Raw genomic sequence first — 23,498 nt, 5'->3', positions numbered from 1 at the left:
AAGTCATAATTGTTCCCAATATCCTAAATGTAACTTTGTAATTAATGATCAATTGTTTGTATTTTTCTCTCCATTTCAGATCCCAGCCATGGAAAGAAGGATTATCACTCCGTATCCTGACGCCCCGGACCTCAGTGTGTATGAGGATGAGGATTTGGACTCAGCATTTAGCCCCAAAGCAGAAGCAGAGCTGGATCACTCGTGCAGGTAAACAAACACAAACATATCTTTACTTTAACTATATATGCCCTTTGTCCCTTTTTTATTTTCACATCTGTTCAAAAAACACATCACCTCTCATTCATGCTGTTGACTACCAGAAAAAACATTCCATTGTGAATACTTTAATGTATACACTTAAAGTTAAGTGAAGCACGAGCTAACCAGTCTATCCGCTAATTATTGTACTACTTTATCCCCCCTCCAGGGAAATCCTGTTAAAGAAAGCCAAGATTAAGGCTAAAAAGAAACCAAGGAGACGCTCTGACAGCTCCGGAGGCTACACCCTCTCTAATATCATCCACAGCCCCCCCGCTGCAGGTAACTCCTTTGTAACGCATCAGGTAGTCTTTGTTAATAGTATTTATTTCTAACACCCTATTTCTCCTTTTTAGTGGTTTCCCCATGCCTGGTGAAGTCAGGCACGGCCAACTCCACAGATTCCCTGCAGGAGATGCTCACATCCGACTCGGAGGGCAGCTACGTGGGGGTGGGCAGCCCCCGAGACATTCACTCACCGGTCTTCAGGGACAGAACTGAGGTTAATGTCCGACCACAACAACAAACACAATAAGTCATTCTTTGGCAAACTTAATAAAACAGATGATGAGTTTTTTTATTACATTTTACATCTCTTAATACCACTAGTCATACTGTGAATGCTTCACAAACACACTACACATCGTTATACCTAACTTCTAATAATTATTTATACATTATTCTTTATGTAAATGAAGGAATGTGGCTTCATCACATGGAAAGGTGTACATAATACAAACGATGACTTGATTGTCATTTATTTTCTGCAGGATGATAAGGCTCTCAGGCTAAAGACCCCACCCAGCACCCCTACCTCCTTGATGGACGGCCTCCTAACTCCGCCACCCTCTGCTCCACAAACCATCCCTAAGGGCCTTCCATGGTAAGATGGATGCAATGATCCTGTATTCTTGTTGAGAGGAATTGTTTTCATCCCTAGTCCGTTCCTAAGTGTTGAAGTGTGACTCTGCTTTTACAATCTGCAGTCCCACTCGTCCAGCCCCAGTCTTGGATCTGAGAACCATCATGGACATGCAGGCCAATTCTGTGCAGCCATTAGGAGCAACTCCGAAAAGCCCTGGAAGGTACGGGACATCTGCTGTATTTATTCTGACTGAGGACATTATCTACAAGCACATATTAACAAATAATGACACATTTCCATTAGTACAGTAAAGGTAACTGTTGATTTATCCATATATTCTTTTGCCAATTTTGAATGAAACTTTACAAGAACAAGGAGATACAAAAATCAAAAAAGGTACAGAATATGTCCACAAAGATATGCAAAACATCCACAAAAAGATTCAAAACTACCAACTGCTGTCTCCGTTTAGTTTTTATACACTGTATAAAGACTAAACGGAGACACAAAAAAGAGAAATGAGGAGACGGAACGTAAGCTGCTAAGGGACAACAATATTCCCTTTGAATTTGTAGCTCTTGTTAAGTCGGAGGATTGGGCGCAATTTATCTTCTCCACCACAAGAGTAAACATTATTTCATGACTGTTATTCACTTGAGCTGACACATATTTTCCCTTCCCACAGCAGTGTCAGCTCCAGCCTTAAGCACTCTCCTGTTCCTGCTAAACTGTCCCAGAAGCAGAGGAAGATGTTAGCCATGGCCAACAAGGAGGCCAGTGTGGAGCCCACCACATCCCAACCCACCCCCACAGTCACCCCCTCCAAGAGCAGTGTGAAGGCCTGGTGAGTGAGCCTAAATATGAACACCACTTCTCACAACTGTTGAGAAATGACTTCCTGGTTACTGTTGATTAGTTTGTAAACCTGTACTGGTGTGATTTATCATTAATAACCTAAATGCAGTTATCCCAAGGGTTTTAGAGTCTTTCAAAGCATTGTTTCTGTTTTACACAACTCTTAGTAATCACCATGTGAGAACACACTGAACGAACAGTAAGACATTAAACATAACTCAATTACTTGGAAATTAGCTCAAAGCTAAAATCCGGCTCATTTACACTTGTAAGCATTATTTTGTTTTAAAGTGTTCATCAATGTGCACTGTCCCGGTTCAAATAAACGATTAAATAAATAAACTTACAAATAGGAAGAAGAAGTTTAACAGGGCATGAGCTCAAATTTACATTTTTTGTGTTTTTAACGGCCCGTCCACACGGCGGCGTGCGTTGAAGCTTCAACGCTTCTGCCCATTCACTTTGAATGGGGTGACGTCACGCTTTGCCGAACTGCATTGTGGTTCCGTCGCTTCGCTTTTCTCGTGTTGCTCGCTTCAAAAGTTGAGCAATGTTCAACTTTTGAAGCTTCGACGGAAGCGTCAGCCAATCAAATCATATGCCAGTACAAGCTCTAGCCAATCAAACCGCGTGCTTGTGTGTCCGGGGCGGGAGATTCATGTGATTGGTTGTTGGTCGAGTTTCACACACGCCCGCCGGCAAGCTTCAACGCACGCCGCCTTGTGGACGCTGCGTAAGCGATTTGAGCCTTGATGTCACATCAACATTATTTGACATCGCACAAACAGCAAACTGTTTTTAGATTGTTTACTCAGAGCAAACACTGCAACCAGGATGTCATCTGATCTGCAAAACCAGTAAGGGTTAGATTTCCTCAGGATTCCTAAGTCCATATATAATGTTTCTATTAGAGCCAAGGTGTACCAATTTATAATGTTGTTGTCCGATACTGTCAATGTTGGTGTAAAAAGCTGCACTCTGTAGAGTTATAAAACATCAAACCCCTCTTAAAAAGTCAGTTCTGGCTACAAAATATTACTTTCTGATGACAGATAATCCTCCCTACCCACATACCTGCTTATTACAGCTGGTTTGTATTCCATGTTTTATTCCTCTATTTCATTCCATTGCAATGTAAATACTGTTATATTTTACTATATATTTTTTTATATTTTTCTAGTTCTCTTCCTGTGTTTTTAATTCTTGTTTTTCTGCACCACGATACCAAGTCAAATTCCTCGTACGTGTAAACCTGTTTCTGATTCTGATATTGATTCTGATTTGGAATTCAAAACAGAGATCTTGACAATGTATCATGTTTTAAGAATATTTGTAATGATTTGTAGAGGTACAGCGTTTGGCAAATTGGAGCCTCAACAATCGTGAATTCATGTGTCATACATGCTCTCTTTCTCTGTGTTTCATTTATTTCCATCTGCAGGGCAACAGCAGTCCAGTCTCCACCCTCCTCGTGCTCATTTCGAGCGTTGCTGGAGGAAGAGCAGAACCGCTTGGTCAGAGTGGGTCAAACAGGAGCCAAGGGAGGCCAAGGGGCCCCCGTCTCCCCCATCTCCCCCGTCACCGCTGCTCCGCCTGCCACCAGGAGAGTCACGTTCAAATGTGCCGACAGCAGCGAGCCGGAGCGCCCCGCGCGGTGAGCATCCATACATTAACACCAGAGAGTAAACACACAGGAGAGAAATGTGTTTCTGTTATGTTCGGCTGTGTCCACTTGATGGCACTGTTGAAGTGTCTGCTGAAAACTGATATTAGTTTGTTTCTTTTTTTCAATGGAAAAGCCCTGAAGCTCAATATACAAGACACAGGATACCCTAGTACTTTAATACTTACAAACCTTTTAATAATACCTAATCTAAGCCTTAATAAAACAAAACAAAAGTGATATTCAAACGATATCCATTCAGATTCTTTTCTCATAAGTATCATTTTTTATTTAAGTTTTTTTATATCACTATGAACCAATTTAAAACATATGAAGAAATAAATTAAATAATCATAATATTTCAAATAAAAATATATTAATAATAATTGTTATTATTTAATGTATTCTATTTATATATATATATATTTTTTTTACAGTAAAATAAACATTTCAAAAATCTCTGCTCTAGTTGTTTATATTGTGCCATAGGGTTGCGGACGATCGAGATGATTTAAAATGCTCTGACACAAAAACCCGAGCTTTGACTGAAAGAAATGAAAAGGGGAAGTGACGATGAGTGTTTTTCTAAAGGCACACCCACCTGAGACCAAAGAACGCGTACCGAAGGCGTCCCGACTTTTACGTCAGCTTCGTCGCCTGCGTCGGCTACGTCGTCTACGTCGCCCGCCACGTCGCCCGCCTACGAACACACCGCAAATACTTCAGTCGACGAGTGGCAATAACTGTCCTTACCAGCAGGCAGCGGTAGTGTGAACAGCCAATCAGAGTGATTGCTTGGGCCGACTTTCTCTGACCTCCCGTGTTGAATCGGCGTCGGGAGGTGTGAAAAGGTGCCGTAAAGAGACAACGGTGCGGGACACACCAGAGGTGGGGACTCGAGTCACATGACTTGACTCGAGTCAAACTCGAGTCCCATATTTTTTGACTTGAGACTTGCTTGACTAACATTGATAAAAGACTTGACTTTGACTTGGTATTCATGACTTGAGACTTGACTTAAGCTTGAGACAGATGACTTGAAAGGACTTGACTGTTTAAAATTAAATATTTGCGTTTGTTTTTGTATTGAGATATTACATTTAGTTTTTTCGAAAAACGTGATTGGGTGATTATAGCGCCGTGCGCGCAAACCTGGCAACCCACTAGACGACAGGGGTGTCAGTTAACATGGCAGCGGCTAGCGTTACTCCACAAATAGTGAAGTTTGGATTCAAGGATTATGTTGTCGATGACGCTAATAAGAAGAGAACAGCGGTATGCAGGGTCTGCAGCATAAAGATCAGTGACACGACCACCACAACATCCAACTTCATTCGTCACTACAAAAAACCCCACAGAGAAAGGTGCGTGAATGTGTTGTGTTAGCTAGAAAGCTAACGTTAAGTTTAAGCTACGTTAGACTTGGTTTCAAATCGATTAAGCATTGCAAAGAGAAGACAAAACGGTAAATGAACACTAGAACCGCCAAGGGATTCATTTGTACTAACCCCGATACTGACGGGCTGTCAGGAGAGGGAGAGAGGAAAAGAGATGCCTCGTTTATTTCCCCTGTGTTATTCTCAGAAGTTACTGTAAACTTTTGAATAATGTAGTTCATCTACTTTTAGTAGTTTGTTTAAATGTTTTAATTATGTTGTTTTTGTTTGTAGAAGTGCATCATTCCTTGATTTATTGTAAAATGAATCTGAACTTTTTGATCTGTTATGATGATAAACTGAAGCAATTTCTAAATTAACCCAATTAACTGAGTTTTAAATCGTCCTACTTAGTTTATAAGGAAATGATGAAGAGGAACAAATTAAATGATTTGAAAATGATATCTATGTAGGTGCTGACGCTGTTGGCGGTTCTAGTGTTAACAGAGATGTAAATTAAATATGTGTAATGACAAATGCCATATATCATTTTCTTACCTGGAATTCTGCCTTTTTGAACAGACTTTTTGACTTGAGTCCTAGCTATATTGTCTGCAGTTCTGGGGTTAATATGAATCTAATATGATTGTCATCGGTCTAAATTAGATTTCAAATGATTAACTGTGTATGTAATGAAGATCATAGTGTGGGTTAAATCCATTTTCATAACCACTGTCTTTTAACTGATTTAAATGCGGAAACTGGGCTTATTCATCAGAATTTCGTATGACTTGACTTGACTTGCTTGACCTGAGCAATGACTTGACTTGACTTGCTTGACTCTCACCACAGTGACTTGGGACTTGCTTGATACTTGTAGGTCAAGACTTGAGACTTGCTCATGACTTGCACATGTAGGACTTACTCCCACCTCTGGGACACACAAACCTGAGTAGGGCGCCGCGAATGCCCGACTGCCTCTGACGGCCTTTGACTCCCAAAATCGGGCTGGTGTGTCCGGGCCTTAACCTGTTAAGCCCCAAGGCGTTGTTAAGGCGGGTCTTTTTTTTTTTCACAAATTAAAAAAAAAAAAAAAAAAATTTGTTTTTTGGATGGAATGAATACCTATGGTGATAATTCAATGTAATACACCATTTTTATAGTCTGGTACCTGAAAAAGGTCAAATGGCACTGATGGAACCAGATGTACCCAAATGTGCCGAAAGCTTATTCCGCCTGGAACTTTTCTTTGCTAAACCTCTCTAAAAAGGTCAAATTTAATGTTTAATGTTTTGCCTCAATCTTGATACAGGGTACTTATTATATGTTATAGTTTGGATTTCTAAAGCTTTTAGTCTACTATCCCATCATTCAAGGGTGGTTTTCACTATAAGTAATGTTTTTTCTTTAGGCAGAGGTAAGAATTTACCTTTTTTTGCTATGTTCCATCTGAATTTACTCTGACTGAAAAAAATCTATATTGATTCTGACACTTCTACATCCAACTCACAGATGTAACCTTGCTTTGATAAAAGAAATTATTCATATAACCCTTTTAGAAGTTAAGTTGTAGTCATTTGTTTTGGGCATGTCATTTTCGAGCCTGAAACCTGAAAAACAGGCTCGGGGCTTAACAGGTTAAGACTTAATGTCCGGGGGGGGGAAAGCAGGATGTGAGTGTGAATGGAGAACTTGTTGAAGGAACGTGCTGACTGACAGGATGCCCTCTAGCTGGACCGACTGAGAGCGGCGTGATGCCCTGGTCTGAGCGAGGTGACCCGGTACAGCTGGGCTGACCTGCCTGCACACACCCAGTCACCCTGACCTTTGCAACAGCTGGACACACACACACACACACACACACACACACACACACACACACACACACACACACACACACACACACACACACACACACACACACACACACACACACACACACACACACACACACACAGAGCAATGTGAGCTCCAGTCTGTGAATATGCATTTGTAGTTAGTCTATCCAAGTGTGCTCATTAGGGTGCAGATCATATTCAAATAGCTTTACTGGCTTGACCGTAATGACATACAGTGTTGCCCTCTCACAACACACATCTATGTATATACATTTGGAAAATATATTACTTTTTTATGCATTTTGAACAAAAGCAGAATTAACGTGTCTTTAAAAGGAAAACAATGTACTTTTTTTAACAAACGACTAAACAAACACAACTAAAAACATTCCTCCCAATCTCCGTCCCATTGTTTAACGCCTCTAAGTGACATAAAGCAAAAGAACAACAGAAATCATGAGGCAAAATAGTGATTATAGTGCAAGATATTACTGATAATGTGGGAGATAACTCAGGGTTTGAGCCTTTGCAGAGCATAATAGAGGCCTCTTTAAAAGTGAACTTCCCTACCTTTCAGGTAGCGTCTCTCTTCGTCTGATATCATACTTCCTTTGCTTAATCTTAGCAGCATGCAGCGAGGGTAATCTTTAATACAGACTTGCAGATATTGAACAGCTGTGTGAGTCACTCTGAAACAACTGATGTTAATCATTTTTGATAAGGGCAGCCTCTCATGTCACAGCGCATCATACAGAACAGGGAGCAGCTCTCAGGTTCCTCTCTCTATTTGGACCAGACGAGAGACTGAAGGCTTCAAGGATCAGGATCGTAAACTCTCCTCACTCTCCTCTCTCTTCTGGGACACTTTTTCCATATTACCAGAATCAGAATGATTAGAGATGCTTCTTTTTTCTACGAATACTTCCAGCGGTGTCTCTTGGCCAGATTAATAAGCACACAAACACAGACTTTCCATAAAATGTGCTATGTATCATAGTGAGTGATAAGGAATGTTTGGCCACATTTATGACAAAGTATGAATGCAGTCGGTTTCAAAGCAACGCATGGTGGATATGGAGTAAGAAGTCATAAAGCGCACACCAATCAGAGATACTGTCTTCTGTGACGTGTCATATCTAATAGATGTTTAGGATCCTTGCGGCATAGGGACAAATAAGCCCGGTTGTGTACTCTCTAAAGAATATAGATAAGACAATAAATAATCAGGGTTCTTACGGTCATTAAAAACCTGGAAAAGTCATGGAAATTCAAAATGCAAATTCCAGGCCCTGGAAAAGTTTTGGAAAACAATATTTTTCCCAAAAAATACTTCCCAAAGTTTTGGAAAAGTCATGGAAAGTTAACTAAAGTTGCATCAAATATAATTTATATTTTAGCTTATCGCCGAAATAGTAATACTATAATGATAATAAATACTGTATGGTATAGTAATGAAACGTAAAATGGCATTTAACTGTCAAGGTATTTTGCTGTTGAGAGATTTGAGTTGCTTTAGCGTGTAGAAGCTAGTAAGCCTATTTGATTTGTTTTAGATAGGCACAACATGTTTCATATGCAGACCTTATATTCCTGTTCCATGTTCAAATAAACCATTTTCAGTGGTACCGCTGAGAAAGAGTAATTTTTTTGGTCATGGAAACTTAGGTCATTGAAAATCCTTGGTGAAAAAGTGTATGAACCCTGAATAATATATTCTGCGAACGCAAAATTATTGGTAGATTCAAATTGCCTTTCAGCTTTGAAAGGAAATGGGAACAACATTTAAGATATAGGATTTAAAAAACATGAGCTATTATACATTACCATCTCCAACACAAACCTGTGGTTATAAAACCAAACAAAAGCTTTAAACACAACTTAAGGCAGCAGAACATTTTTGATTTGTTCCACATGTGTGGCACAGCTCTGATTTTTGTTCTATGCAAACAAGCAACTGTTTTGCAGAGGATCTGAGAGGCTGCTTCATATTGCAGGTCAGAAATAAATGACAGGGCTAAGATGTTTAGTGAAGAGCTGCAACGCAAAGTCGGCTATTTAGTCTATTCTATGGAAAGACAATAATCATCAAAAATGTTGATATTGGATTACTGTTCCCTCTTTTATGGGCCGCTGTATAGGCTGTAGAGCTCAGTTGGTAGAGCTATACAGCCCAGGGGCTGACGACCTGGATTCTAACCGGCCTGACCATTTACCGCCTGTGGTCCCCTCCTGGTCGCCCAAAAAACCTATTTAAAAAGGAGTATCTTTTGACTGACAAAATTAGAAAAAACATAAACCTTGGATGTAGAGAAACTGGCATGTACATTGTATCGACCTATTTAATCATCTACAAAATGATCAAGTAACTAATAGAGATTTAAAATCATTTGCAGCCCTATCTGTGATATAAGGGATATAGGGACTGCGGATGGAAATGAGCTCAAAGCTAAATCTGGCACTGTGACGCTTGACACATTTGAATGTTTTAAGTGTTCATTACTGTGCATTGTCCCTGCCAAATAAACGATGAAATAAAAAATAAATAAATAACACAAATATAATAAACCGATATTATATTTTTCACAAAACAATATAAAAAAAAATAATAACAATAATAATGATGTGATTTATAACATATATATATATATATATATAATACAAAAATAATACATTCGTTTTTTACCAGAACCAGTCTAGACTGATGCTGCACTGTAATCCACTGTATCAAATGCAACAAGGTATAATAGAAGAAGAAGAATAAAGGGCTCCTGCAAAAGTAATTTTAGACTTGTTGCCTCAGTTCTGTGATTCTTACGGAGCCGACTGTATGTGACAGATGTTATTTTTACTTCAGTCCCTTTCCACAGTCCTATCGGCGCTCAGTGAGAGCCAGGTGGACAGCTGGCCTTTCACACACTGGAGCTTGTCAACAGTGGTCAACTCCACCCGTGTCCGTGCTCTAAACACTCACTATCGCAGCACCAGGCGCTGATACCATTCCTCTCTCTTTATCTGTGTCACCCGTCTCTCCCTTCAGACCTTGGGTGCTCGGAGCAGTGGGCAGCCCCCCCCCTCTCCTCCCTGGTGACCTTTGCCACCATCGTGGAGGAGGAGAAGGAGCAGGAAGCCGCACTGATCCGCAGCCGGGAGAAGCCGCTGGCGCTCATCCAGGTAATTATAGGTCTTGTCGTTGTGCGTTAGCGCTCAAACTCACACACACACAGGTAGTACACACTCTGTCACGACTGAAGGTGAAGCTTGTGTGTGTGTAGCAGAGATGGGGACTCAAGACGCACGTAAATAGCACAGAAGGTGAGGTGGGACTCGACGTGAGATCTAGGACTTGTGAACAATATTAAGGTGCATTTACAGCTGCATCATTCCCTCCCTCATTATGTAACCATTATGCTATCAGACGCTGATCACAAATTCAAGTAAAAGATGAATACTTACGTACAGTGCATTTTTATTTCTCTTCCACTGATGAGGCTCGCCAATTTCCCAAACACGAAGAAAAATGTAAGAAGAAAAACGCAATGGTTTTTTTCCCTTTTTTTTTTAAAAAAGCACATTGTCCCATGTCGGATTCGAACCCTGGTCAACCGCTTGGGGACCAGGCAACAGTTCATGGGCCGACAGCTCTACGAACTGAGCTATACAGATGGCCCCACGCAGAATGTTTGAACAATTACCTTATTTTGGGCTCTCTAATATTTGGTATGATATTGAAGAAAAAACAATTCTAAAAGGCGGTGGGAAAGGACTATTGTTTTCTTAATTTATTTTTTTGTTGTGTGATGGCAAAGACGTTAGGTTGGACTTCAGTCGTGAATAAGATTTGAATTATAACATGCACTCTAGGCATCCAAGAGAAAAACATTGTGTTGGTGTTTCAGGGTGGTATGACCAAAGCATGCGTTTCCTTTCTGACCATATCTGGCAGTCTATCTAATGAACTCCACCTTGTGAACAGTGCTGGTTAGAAATGAGGTGCCTCCAGTTTTATTGTATTTTTCGACAACCCTCCCTGCTTTTATTTATCTGCCAGCCTTCTGTCAGCGCCTCCAAAAATCCCTTTTTCCCCCCTATGGCTTTCTGGTTGCCATTATCTAAAACCCCCATTATTATTACTAAGCTCCCAGTGTCAGCGTTTTCTCTTTAAGCCTCAAATGAAGTGTGGTTTTGTTCCCTTTCAAAATCTCGGAAACTATCCTCTTTTCTTGTCTCTTTCTGTAATTTTAGATTGAAGAGCGGGCAATCCAAGACCTTCTGTTCCACTATAAAGCCAGTGACAACCCCGATGAGCTGATAGTGGTGGAGAGGTCTTCCAGAGGTCCCATGGCAATCCCGACCTGGAACAAACACTAATGTTTAACAGCACAGCCGCTACATACATACCGAGGAAGTGAGAACATCCCATGCAGTTTTCACCGAGTCCTCCTCGGATCCGTCGCTCCGTGTTGTACCTAGGACTCCAGCCCAGTGTGGTGATGGGTGTGATGCAAATGTCTGCTTGTCTCCGCAGTTAGACAGTTTTGCTGCTCAACATTTATTTTGCATGAATGAGAGAGAATGTTTTTCATAACTGAATGTCGTCCCGAAGATGTTTTTGGACCTCATGCATGTTTTTTCTTTCTTTTTGAGGTTCTTTACCGGCAACCAATGATAAAATAAGTAAACAACTTCCCAAAAATAAATATGTGAAGTTAAAGTTGCCAAAGAAAAGAAAAGAAAATGGAGATGCTCAAGCCACGAAATGGGACCAAGCTTGAGAGTGTCGAGTGTTTCTGAGTGCCAATTATCAGCCATGGCAGAGCATCATTTGTACTAAAGAGGAGGTCAATGGAGCTGTTTACCAAGGCATTATGTTTAGTTTCTTTAAATAGTTCTTATTGTTTTGACTTCAGCTATATTGCAGTGACATGCTAATCTTGCTGGACCTGGTAAAATACATTATCTGATGCAGTTATAGTGAATGGTGATCGTCTGAAACTGTCTTTCTAGCCTTTGAAGTTATCACTAGAGAAGGTGGTGTGCCTTTTTATCAAATACAAGATAATGATAATACAGCAGCTAAAACACCATCATTGTTTTCCTGCTTCAATAACTCAGCAGGTTTTTTTTCTCCAGCTGGGTAGGTGCATCTGATCTGCACCATGTTATCTCGTCTTCAGATGCCATTTGTGTGTGTGTGAGACATAAGGACACAAAGAGAAAATGGCATGTAATAAAATAACTCAACTGCAATTATGCCGTCTCCAGTCTCTATTTTAATTTATAAATTGCAGCGGACAGAATGATGGGCAAGATTACATTTTCTTGATTATTTTCTTTGCCTTTTCCTGTCTTCTAATATATCAGAAACTCGATCCTTAACTCATAAATATGGCTCTTACTGCATCTAATAAAGATTTAATGTGCCCGACACTTTAGCTGCCCTGCATGAGCAACCGAACATTATCAAGTCTCAGCCTGTGATTAACTGTGATGACCCTGATCTGAACGGCAAGTGTGGAGATTTAAGGGTTTTATTGGCTGTAATTACAGGTAGAGCATCACATCGGAAGTCAGAGAGAGACGGCGCGTGGGAGAAATAGTAATTACACATTAGGATCTATTAGTCGGGGCAGAGATGACTCGTGTATCAAAACCTTGGAGGAAAAGACTGCCGCTTTACATCACTCCGAAATGAGCTGGGTTGATACAATGAGAGATAACCATTTCTTAGCTTCTTTTTTAACCATTTATTCTTTTTGTTAAAATAATTATTTCTAACATATATCTGCAGGGTATAATTATGTATTTTAGCTATTTAACCACTAATCTGTTCATAAACAGACCTAACCATTTAGCCATTAGCTAACTGTTAGCTACAACAATTTAGCTATTTGCTATTTCACCCATGTATCCACTACTTAGAGCTACTTATTTCAACCATTCCTCAATTCCAGGGACTACAGTCGAAAAATAGCCTCTTGGCTAACTGGCACATTTACAGCAATGTTAATGAATGTGCACTGTCCCTGTTAAATAACATAAATTACCTTTATCTTTAAACATTAATCCAAAACTTTTTATCCATGTCCTTTTTTTAATCTGTTTTGTGCAATGTTCCAAACTCACATTGGATTCTCATACAGCATCTCTGTATAGTATGTGTATTCACTCTCTGTCCTAAACGGCTTGTTGGAGCTCCTGCCCCCCCCCCTCCCTGTGAGCCCAGTGTGCTCTGATTGGTCAGCTCGCCCACTGGCTCGCTGCTGCGAGGAGCTGACAGTGTGAGCTGGCTTACTGGTGTGGTTTCCTGCTTGCTGCGAGACAGCGAGACATCGAGACAGCGCGAATAGACGCGGGAAGGGGGGGGGGGGGGTGCTGAGGGGGCTGCAGCAGCCCCACCTGCGAGGCTCCACTAGCACCCGCATCCCCCCCCCGCACCCCCAAACGCGGCGCACCTACAGTGTAAGCGCGCCACAGTTTCGCCGCGCTGCGAGGCTCCACTTGCACCACCCCAGTGCGTCACATTTTCGCCGCTAAAAGAGTGTGTGTGAGGAGCTCCACGGATTGGTCCATTTGGACCAATGGGTCCATTTGGGTATGGGCACGTCACTGTACCCAGGAAGAAAACAATGGAAAAAGAGAAATCTCCAACGAGGCGTTCTGGGGCAGCATAGACAGATCTTTTCTGTGTTAGAGTTTTACTCGCTACAGGGTGTACTTTGAGGGTTTGTGACTCTGCAGACCGTTTACATGCAGAAAAACCTTCATAACACAAAAGGGGACGGGTAATAACCAGAAAAGCATGACATGGGACCTTTAACAGCTTGCTAGTTTTTATTAGGACACATGTTTAGGTGTTAGCTAACTCAGTAGCCTATGTGGACTTTAAAAGGAAATAGTTATTGTAATTCACCTTTTTTTTTCAATAATTTGACCTACTCCACAATTCCTGGCAAAAGAAATACCCCTGGTGTGGTTTAAAAGTAAGCCTACCCCTGGTTAGTTTAATAACTAATCACTATTGCAAAGCATATCATTTAGCAGAGAACCTGTGTCAGATCATATATTGTAGCATACAGTGTTTGGGCCGGTTCACTCTTCATGTGGAGAGCTGGAGGAGGATAGGCCCTAGCCAAGAGTCTTCCTGCCAGGCAGATGGGAAAGCCATAGGGCCGCACTCCAGACAGCGAGGATACCTTCAGGATTCATTTGTTTATAGAGGAAAGCTAGGTTAGACACTCCATGGAATACTTCCTACATTCCCAACCTGCTTTGCCTGGATAATGCCAGGTCTAAGTGAAGCGAGTGAGATACAAATCCACATTTATCTATGTCAATGTCATCACTTTGGGTTGTAAATGACTCATAAGTAGTTTTCCAACTTCTTTTACGTTAGTTGACACTGGCATTTGCTTTGCAAGGGATTTTCTTTAAGGTAACTTTTTTTAGGAAACAGCTAACACTGCACAATCACTTTTTTATTTCTTAATAGGAAGTAAGTAAAGTCAAGATAAAAAAAGAGGAAGTTGATGAAAGTGACAACACACATCTTTCAGCAACATGAGTGTGACCTGCCCTGTAGTAAACAGAAATAACCAATGACAGATCAGTAAATGCAATTTGTGTGTTTGTGTTTTCAAGGACACATAAACATATGAAAATGTGTTTTGGTACTAAAGTCTTTCTCTCAGTCATAACAAACTCATGCTGTGCAGCCACACTTGATTTAAAACCACACAACCACACAGGCTGTCAGGCTGAATTTCGGTAAAACGTTTTAAAAATGATGCACAACACATGTAGAATTTTTCCTTTTGATGCACTGGTGCCATACAAAGAAGAAAACAAAAATGAATTTGGTTTAAATATCGTCCTAAGTTAAACATCTTCAAGGATGTGCTTGAACAACATTATATGAATGTAACTGTATCTGTACTAAATATTCAAAGGGTTGATTGTAGGCTATGGAGTGTGGGAGATGTCATAGAGAAGAACACATATTGTTTTGCACAATTTAAAGTGTATTCTATACAAATTAATAAATTAGCAACTTACTTGTCTCCCTCTATGAAACCTCTCAGGTTCTGTAAGAATGAAATAATTAAAACTGTGACTCTAAAAATAAATGTAAAAAGTCCAAATTATTTGTATAATTTACTCACAAAAGCATGAATAAATGGTACAACACAAATGTATTTTAAAGATGCAAGAAGCAATTCAACTGTCAATGTCAAATACTGTATGTTGAATAATACAATATTATGTAACATTATAAAAACTATACCTTTATAGTTGCTATTTTGTTGACATTTCCCCAAATGTTTCCAACGTTTTTCTAACCAACAGAAATCTGTAATTTTAATCAAGACAAATACAAAAGGTCTTTCATAAATAGTCTTTGTTATCCAGTTGTATGCCTGAATTTTACATTACATTACATTTTTATAATCAGATGTTTGAATCCCTCAGAAAATCGTTTTTTTTGTTGTTTTTTTCATACATAACATAGATAGAACATACATGGAGATGCTTACATAACTGCAGCTGTTCTACATCAGGGTTAATCATCCATGCCCTCCTTGGGCACCAAAAGGACATACAGTTTCTTGATGTTATCAATTTCCATATTGTGCAAACATTATCAACATATTACAGACATTATCACTCCCCCTCATCGGCAACATGATCGCACAATACCTGAACCATTATGATAGTAAGAGCCAGTGCTTTACCTTCTTGAAAAAGAAAGAAATAAATAAATAAAGAGGTGCTGCTAGAGTTCTGGTGGTGCTTGTATTAATGGGGACCATTTTTCTTCGAATGCATCAGTTTTCAGCCGTAGTCTTGCTGTGATTTTCTCCATTAAATAAACATTTTTTACCCTGTTTCTCCAATGGACTATGCTGGGGGGCTGCGGCTTCAGCCACGAGACCGCTATAATTTTTTTTTCGCAATTAGAAGAATTGTTAGTAAGAAAGCTACATTTCTGTCCATATCACTGGGCAGTATACCCAGTATATAAAGTGCTGGGTCCAAAGTAAAGGTAATGCCCAGCACCCATTTAATCTCCTTTTGAACATCCTTCCAGAAGCCCTGAATGTTTGGACAGTCCCAAAATATATGTGTGAAGTCTCCCACCCATCCACAGCCCCTCCAGCACAAATTCGAGGTATTGCTATATTTTAAAGTGATAGATGGGGTGTTCAAATATCTCATTTTCACCTTCCAATCAAATTCCCTCCATGTTGGACTGTTTGTATTGTATGTCCCACCTTGAATGTTTCTTCCCAATCCTCGTCACATATTATAATATTCGCTTCTAACTCCCATTTTTCTTTGACATCCTTATTGTTGCCGTTACATTCATAATGTAGTACCTTGTAAAGTTTTGATATAGCCCCTTTTTTTGTCTCGTCCCCTGTATATGTCATTAACAGTTCCTCTAGTTTAGATGGGGCTTTGCGAATGTTTTCCCATTCCTTATGCTTCTGAAGGTAATGTCTCAGTTGCAGGAATCTATCAAAGTCACAGGATGGTAGGTTAAATTCCTGTTTTCAGTTGTTCAAATGATTTAATGGTCCAGTAAAGAGTTGTGTAATATATATTAACCCCTTATTTTCCCATGTTTTAAATCCTGAGTCCATAATAGATGGTAAAAAGTCTGGGTTTGTAGCTATTTTAGTGGCCCTGCTAATAGAGTTTTACAGTTTTAATTCCTTTCGTACCTCTGACCATATCTTCATCGTAGCCCTGATCCACTCATTGCAAGTCCCCAACCCCTTCTGTGCCTTTTCTGTCAAAAATGGAAGTGCTCCCACAGGTAGATTATATTACATGATTTTTGTTCCATATCAACCCAAATTTTCCGTGTCTTCAGTTATCCACATGATTATTGCTCTAATTTGTGCTGCTCAATAGTAATTTTTTTAATTAGGTAGATTCAACCCTCCATTCTCTTTTGTACATAGAAGTGTCTTATTTTTAATTCTCGGTTTTTTATTTTGCCACAGGAATTTTGATATTATTTTGTCCAGTAATTTAAAAATAGATTTAGGGATCACAATAGGCAATGACTTGAAAATAGTTGGTTTAATCAGTGTTTTTAGCAGTTTAATTTAGCGGGTACATTTTGCAGAATAGATATTCAGCGCCTGGTATAAAAATCAATCCGAAGGATGAAAACTAAAGGAGCCCTAACTAGAAAAAGCTGACTGCAGCGTGGCCATGGTGGTGAAGACAATTACTCCTGTGATCCTAAGATATTTTGTTATTGTTATTACTTATTGTTATTATGTTATGTTATTATGTTGCATTGTTGGAGAAGCCTGTGACATAAGATTTTCAACTGCATAATTACTCTGTAGCTATGTCAGATTGACAATAAAGAACCTTGAACCTTGAACCTTATTGTTTTGATTGAGAGAAATTATTTTTTTCCCCCACTAAATGCAAAAGCACCACATGCAGCCATTTGTGGGGAAACATGACAATTTATTTCGTCAGATGCTTGAGAGGAATTAGCATGAAATACTTGCACTTCTTATAGTTTAAAATCAATACTTTTTAAAGATGCATTTATAGATGGCACCTAAAATAAGATATGGAAGAGGAAGTTCAGATCTGGAATAGTAGGTCATTAAGGAACCGTACTGCCTGTGCCCTTTAATACCTTCAGAGTTACTTAAGAGTTATTCATATTCCTCGTTTGGCTTGAATGCTGACCTGTGGCTCAGAGAGGGGGTTTGATTAGCCCTTTCAATCCTATTTAGTTGACATGGAGCCAGTTAGCCCTGGATTACCTGTCCTCTCCACAGCCGTCACTCTGCTGGCAGCTTTACAGAGATCATCAGGGCCTCAGGAAGTGTTTCACTCTCAGTGTGACCAGAACGTGACCAACCACCTGCTGCCTTGGTTGTTGTCCAGGGACTTCATACTACTCTCATGTCTGCACAGTGAAGCTACAGCTAGAAGCCAATTTAGTTAGCATACAGACGGGAAACAGGGTGAAAAAGTCTCAATGCTTAGTCATATTTATCTTTTTTACAAAATCTGAAGTGTAAAGATATCAGTGGTTTTCGAAGCATAGCTGCTGCTACAACGTTAACAACTTCCTAATCCTGCACCAAGATATATACCAGGACATTACCCCCATAGAACCTTTGGAAAGAGCCAGACTAACTGCTGTATTGTGTTGAAGTCCATATGCTAATTTTAGCTAACTGCTGTTGTGGAAACTTTCACTCGTCAACAATCTGGAGATGTACTAGTAGTAATAATAATAATAAAACTGGTCCGATGCAAACAGAGTTGTCTTGTTGGTTCTTTATTTAAAGCGCTTCAAAGGTACATGTCATACAGAGTACATAGTCTGCAGGAGTGCACACAGAGGCAAATGTGTGTTTGTGTTTTATAGAGCACCTTGGCGGTTCTGCTGTAACTGTTGCAGACAAAGAGAGATAACACTTTTTGCTGACTGTTATCGTGCAATGCTCTTTTGAGGAACAAGAACTTTATTGTTTGAGTGTGACCTTGGCAGGAAGCATCTGGGTGAACAACAAGTCGAGCAATGAACACTTTACTGAGTACACTTTTCATCATATAAGCGTTGCATTTGGTTTTACCATATCAAGTAATATAAGAAATTGCCACTACACTGCCTGCTAGCTGTAGCTTCATATCTGCTGCACGAGAATGGTATCAATTGTTTTTACTCACTCTGTAGAAAGTGATCCTATGTCTCATAGAATATTTAAGAAGTGGACATAGTCACAGTGACCCATTGGTTTGTGGACTATGGTTTTTGGTCGTTGCCAAATGTAATGCAATTTTTGGCAATCAAAATAGTGATGTTTTGCATTATTTAGGATAATTACTACACTGTGGTAGCCCTGTCAATCACAAGCTAGCCATGCCCTAAAGCAGCGGTTTCCAACCTGTGGGCCGCGGCCGCCTAGTAGGACGTGAAGGCATTGCAAGTGGGCTGCCAAATAATTTGCAAAACATTATATTTGAACCTCCTTTCCTTTCTCTTTCTTGATCCTCCTTAGCAACGGTCATTACAGTCCTTGACAGCGGCCTGTACTACTGGATTAACAACGTGTCACATGTTCTGAATTGACCAATCAGAACTTTATTTAGCATCCGTAATGTTTATGGTTGAATGTAGGCCTCGGCCATTTTTTAGATTCTTAAGTGGGCCCTGAGTTGAAAAAGGTTGGGAACCGCTGCCCTAAAGCATACCTTGCTTTTCTGTGTATTCTCGAAATAGGACATTAGTTTACAAAATGAACAGTATTGAACCAGGACGGAGCTGCCATCCATGGAGGATCTTTACTCCCAGCGGCTCAGGAAGAAAGCCCTCAGGATTATAAAAGACCCCCATCACCCCAGCCATCTGCTGCCGTCTGGCAGGCTGTACCGCAGCATCAGGACTAAAACCACCAGACTCAGGGACAGTTATATCTCTCACAGGCTCCGCCCTCTACTGGACTGGGTACTCCCGTCGATCCTATTCATGCAAGCATTCCTTCACTGAGACTTTTCTATACGTAGCCGGCCCCTGGGCGGGCCTACCTGAATGCGCACGCATCTCACTGCCATCCCTTTCTCTTCACCAAGGCAGCAAAGTAACTGAGTGAAGAGAGACGGACAAAGAAAATATTTTTCAAAGAAACTACGAACAATTGACTCACCTGTGGAGCGCCCCTGTCCTTCGTGTCCGGGCTCCATCGAAGGTGACGACCCCCATGCCCGGTGTATCGAGTGTCTGGGGTCTGACCACGCAGCGGCTAACCTGGCTCCGACCGCAGTCTGCAGTGCCTGTCGTTTGATTCCTCGCTCCAGCCGCCATCAGAGGTTGGCGCTGTTCGAGGGGTGCTACGTCTCGCCGGTGGAGGACCCAGAGTTCGACGTGGTGGAGATGGAGGACCTCGAGCAGGGAGTGCCCTTCGTCTTTGCCATCCCAGCGGCTGGGTCCGGGTGTCGGAGAGAGGGACGATGATGAGGACACCTCGTCGTCCGAGATCTCCGGTGACCGCCAGGAAGGCCATCAGCAGAACAGGTCTGCACGACAGGACTTCTCGGCGGTGATGACTATGGCGGCGGAGCATGCAGGCTTGCCGTTCCCCTCACCGTTGCCACCGAGGCCGGTGAGCCGCCTGCGTCAGGGTTTTTACGGCCCGGGCCGTCCAGCACAGCCGGCCTTCGTTTCACCCCCCCTGCCAGACATCTGGCGGTGTGTGGAGGCCACGTGGCGGCAGCCACTGAGAACGAAGGCTCCGGTGGCTACTTGGGCTGGAATCCTCAGAGTGGAGGGCCACTCGGACACGTAGTGTCCCGGTGTGCCCCCACTGGAGGATAGCCTAGCGGCCCATCTGCTTCCGCAGACAGCTGGGTGGGCAGAGGGGAGAGGCCCCTGCCCCCGCTGTCGCGTGACTGCGAGATGCTTGAATATCTGGATAAGATATTCAGGCTCGGGGCGCAGATGGCGGCGGCGGCCAATATTCTGGGTGTGTTGGGAGTGTCGCTGATTTCCCCTCAGCAGGACACTCCTGCCCCCCCGCTTGAGGACGGGAGTGATTATTCGGACCGCTACCGCAGCCGGTCGAGTGATGGCCCTGACCACCGTGGCGTCATGTCACGTGTGGCTAGGTTTGACCGCACTGACCAGAAAGGACCGAGATGATCTCCTTGGGGCCCCCGTTGCCACGGAAGGGCTCTTCGGATTGATAGCCTCGGTCACCCAGCGCTTCAACCGCCTGGAGGGAGAGAGGGCACAGCTCAGCCGCATGTTGCCGTTGGCTCGCCCTCAGGTCCCTCCGCAAGGGGGAGTGCGGTGGTAAGGCGGAGAGAGAGGCGTCGGGTCAGAGCCCCTAGAGCTTCCGTCCCGCCCTCTGCCTCCGCGGTCCGTCCTGAGGTACCGGGTCAGTACCGGCCCCCGCTCCGGTTCCGCCGCAGCGAAGGGGTACTGGGTGGGGAGCTCCGTCTTCCAGGAGTTGACTGGCGGCGGGAGGAAGCGTCCCGGCAGAGAGAGGGGAATTCTCCGGCCAAGACGCGAGGGCGAATCCCGCCTCCTCCCTGTTTGACCCTTTGGTTGCAAAGACATCTTTCTACAATAAAAAAGATAAATTGTATTCCAGTTTGAGTGTCTCTTTTTTCCACACACCCACACAGCCACGTAATGTTGACAGTACAGTTTCCCCACTCGCTGCCCAGGTTGTAACTCCAGTAAAGGAGGCAGCTAGTGCGCATGCGCGGGTGAGAGTGATAAACCGCGCTATGCGGGTACAGGGACATTATGGCCGGCGTAGCAGGGTTAGGAAACAATTAACGCTGAGTGTAAAAACTCCGCTTGATGCATTTCACTGTTTGGGTGAAAACATCATGGCGGAGCGCGCGCTCCCACGGGAGTGTGGCGCAGCGCGTTCAAGGACCTCAGTAGAGAGTCGGCCCTTTCTGTGTCGACCCCCCATGGGCAGAGTTTCCCTTCACGGGAAGGTTTGCGGCAAGACGGGTCGCCAGAGAATACCACAGCTTGATTGCTGGGGCCCCACAGTTGGTTGCACATCCCCTAACACAGTGTTATGGGGAATGGAAACGCAGCTGCGTGTTAACAGAGTGGATGGACAGGACGCTGAGACTGGGTTATTCACTCCAGTTTTGCAGCATCCCTCCTCTGTTCACAGGCATAAAAGAGGCAAAGCTATCACCCCGAAGGGAGATAGGTTTTCTCTCAGCAGAGGTTCAGGCCTTGGTGCAAAAACACGCAGTATCTGCTGTGCGCACACAAGACAGAGAGGGGGGGCATTATTCCCTGTACTTCCTAGTGCCCAAAAAGACAGGCGAATTCAGGCCCATTCTGGATCTTCGCAGTCTGAATCTCCACATTGCATGCAGACCTTTCCAGATGTTAACTATAAAACAGTTACTGGGACTGGTGCAGCCAGGCGATTGGTTTACAACCATCGACCTGAAGGACGCTTACTTTCATGTTGGGATTGCTCCAGGACACAGAAAGTATTTGCGTTTTGCCTTCCAGGGGGTGGCCTACGAGTACAACAGGCTGCCGTTCGGCTACTCCCTGTCCCCGCGCACGTTCAGCTAGTGTGTGGCCGTAGCGCTCCAGCCGCTGCACAGCCGGGGCATGAGAGTTTTGTTTTATCTGGACGACCTCATAGTTATGGCCAGGTCCAGGGAACGGGCAATGTGTTACACAGCCCAATTGATCCTACACCTAACCAAGTTGGGTTTTGCGATCAATTGGAAAAAGAGCACCCCCATACCTCACCAACAGGCGTTGTATTTGGGAGTGGTGCTCGATGCAGGCAGGCTATGCGCCACCCTGTCAGAGAGCAGACAGGCATCCTTGCTGCGGGCAGTTTGCAGACTGCGACAGGGGGCAACAGTGACAGCTTTGACTATCATGCAGACTTTGGGTCTCATAGCGGCGGCTCACGTTGTGGTCCCGCTCGGGTTACTGCATATGCGCCACCTGCAGAGGTGGTTCTCCAGCCTGCGTTTAGATCTCAAGAGACACAAACGGCGTCTGGTGACCATCCCTCCGGTTCTGGGGGTCCCCGGATCACCTCCGGAGGGGGTCCCCACTGGGACGGGTGACCTCCTACATCACAGTGTTCACGGATGCATCCGGAACGGGATGGGAAATTGTGGTTATGGGCTGCAGAGGTGGTGTTATCTCTGAGAGCCCTCCACATTCCAGGTCTGGAGAACAGGGGGGCCGACCTCATGTCGAGGGGCGGACCCCTGCCAGGCGAGTGGGCGCTTCACCCGGAGGTGGTGAAGCGGATTTGGGCCCGGAGTGGGACCTGCCGCTGGTGCTCGAGGCTCTAGTCACAGAACCATTTGAGCCTCTGGAGCTCTCCTCCCTGAAAGCACTGTCGTGAGTTAATCGCTTTATCGGTGCACCCGAGTTGTTTAATAATCCGGGGTGACCGAAGCGGGGCGACACTCAGACGAATCCCTCCTTTGTGCCCAAGAGCCTAAGGACTGCGTTCAGGTCAAGGGCTATTCAGTTGGGGGGTTTTAATCCTCACCCCATAGTGGGGCAAGGGAGGCTAAATTACACCTCCTCTGCCCGGTGCGTCCGCTGGCATATTATGTGGAGCGCACGGCTGCCCTTAGACACACAGAACAGCTGTTTGTGTGTTTCGGGGGTGGGGTAACGGGAAAAGCTCTGTCCAAGAAATGCCTGGCAGGCTGGCTCTGCGAGTGCATTGCACATGCCTACGGACAGGCGGGGAGAGCCTTCCCCATGCGGGTCCGTGCACACTCTACACGAGCCATGTGTCAACAGCCTTATTTAACGGCGTGAGTGTGGAGGACATATGCACGGCGGCATCTTGGTCAATGCCAGGCCCCTTCATAAAGTTTTATCTCTTGGACATGTCTGGCTCCTGTTCATCGTCTGTGCTTGCTGGGGCAACACAGGACTGGTGAGGAGGGAGGGGGGCTGTGGGTCAGTGGTAATGCACATGGGCCCATAGGGGCTGGAGGACTATTTTTTCTCCTGCTTTAAGGCAGGAGGGGTGGAGTCCTCCATGTTACAGCACACCTCCGCGGGGTAAGCGCGTCAGGGTGTGCTTGGTCAGCCGCAGCCTCTTTTCTCTCCACGGTTACGACCGAGGGAG

The 23,498-nt window shown here is 43.3% G+C and overlaps 1 protein-coding gene across 1 annotated transcript in view; it reads left to right on the top strand.

Moving 5' to 3' along the window:
* The window catches only part of ibtk (inhibitor of Bruton agammaglobulinemia tyrosine kinase), a 37,206-nt gene extending 25,101 nt beyond the window's left edge, over nucleotides 1-12,105 (top strand). The window contains 10 exon segments of the mRNA XM_034127373.1: nucleotides 80-207; nucleotides 428-540; nucleotides 615-760; nucleotides 1,029-1,141; nucleotides 1,245-1,343; nucleotides 1,809-1,967; nucleotides 3,420-3,632; nucleotides 9,893-9,932; nucleotides 9,934-10,026; nucleotides 11,098-12,105. Coding sequence (XP_033983264.1) covers nucleotides 80-207; nucleotides 428-540; nucleotides 615-760; nucleotides 1,029-1,141; nucleotides 1,245-1,343; nucleotides 1,809-1,967; nucleotides 3,420-3,632; nucleotides 9,893-9,932; nucleotides 9,934-10,026; nucleotides 11,098-11,223 — 1,230 coding nt within the window. The 3' untranslated portion in view covers nucleotides 11,224-12,105.
* The last annotated feature ends 11,393 nt before the right edge of the window (nucleotides 12,106-23,498 follow it).

The sequence above is a fragment of the Trematomus bernacchii genome, unplaced genomic scaffold, assembly GCF_902827165.1.
Source record: "Trematomus bernacchii unplaced genomic scaffold, fTreBer1.1, whole genome shotgun sequence".
NCBI lineage: Eukaryota > Metazoa > Chordata > Actinopteri > Perciformes > Nototheniidae > Trematomus > Trematomus bernacchii.
Note: the sequence above shows the minus strand (reverse complement) of the source record. Positions and strands in the feature narration are given on the sequence as shown.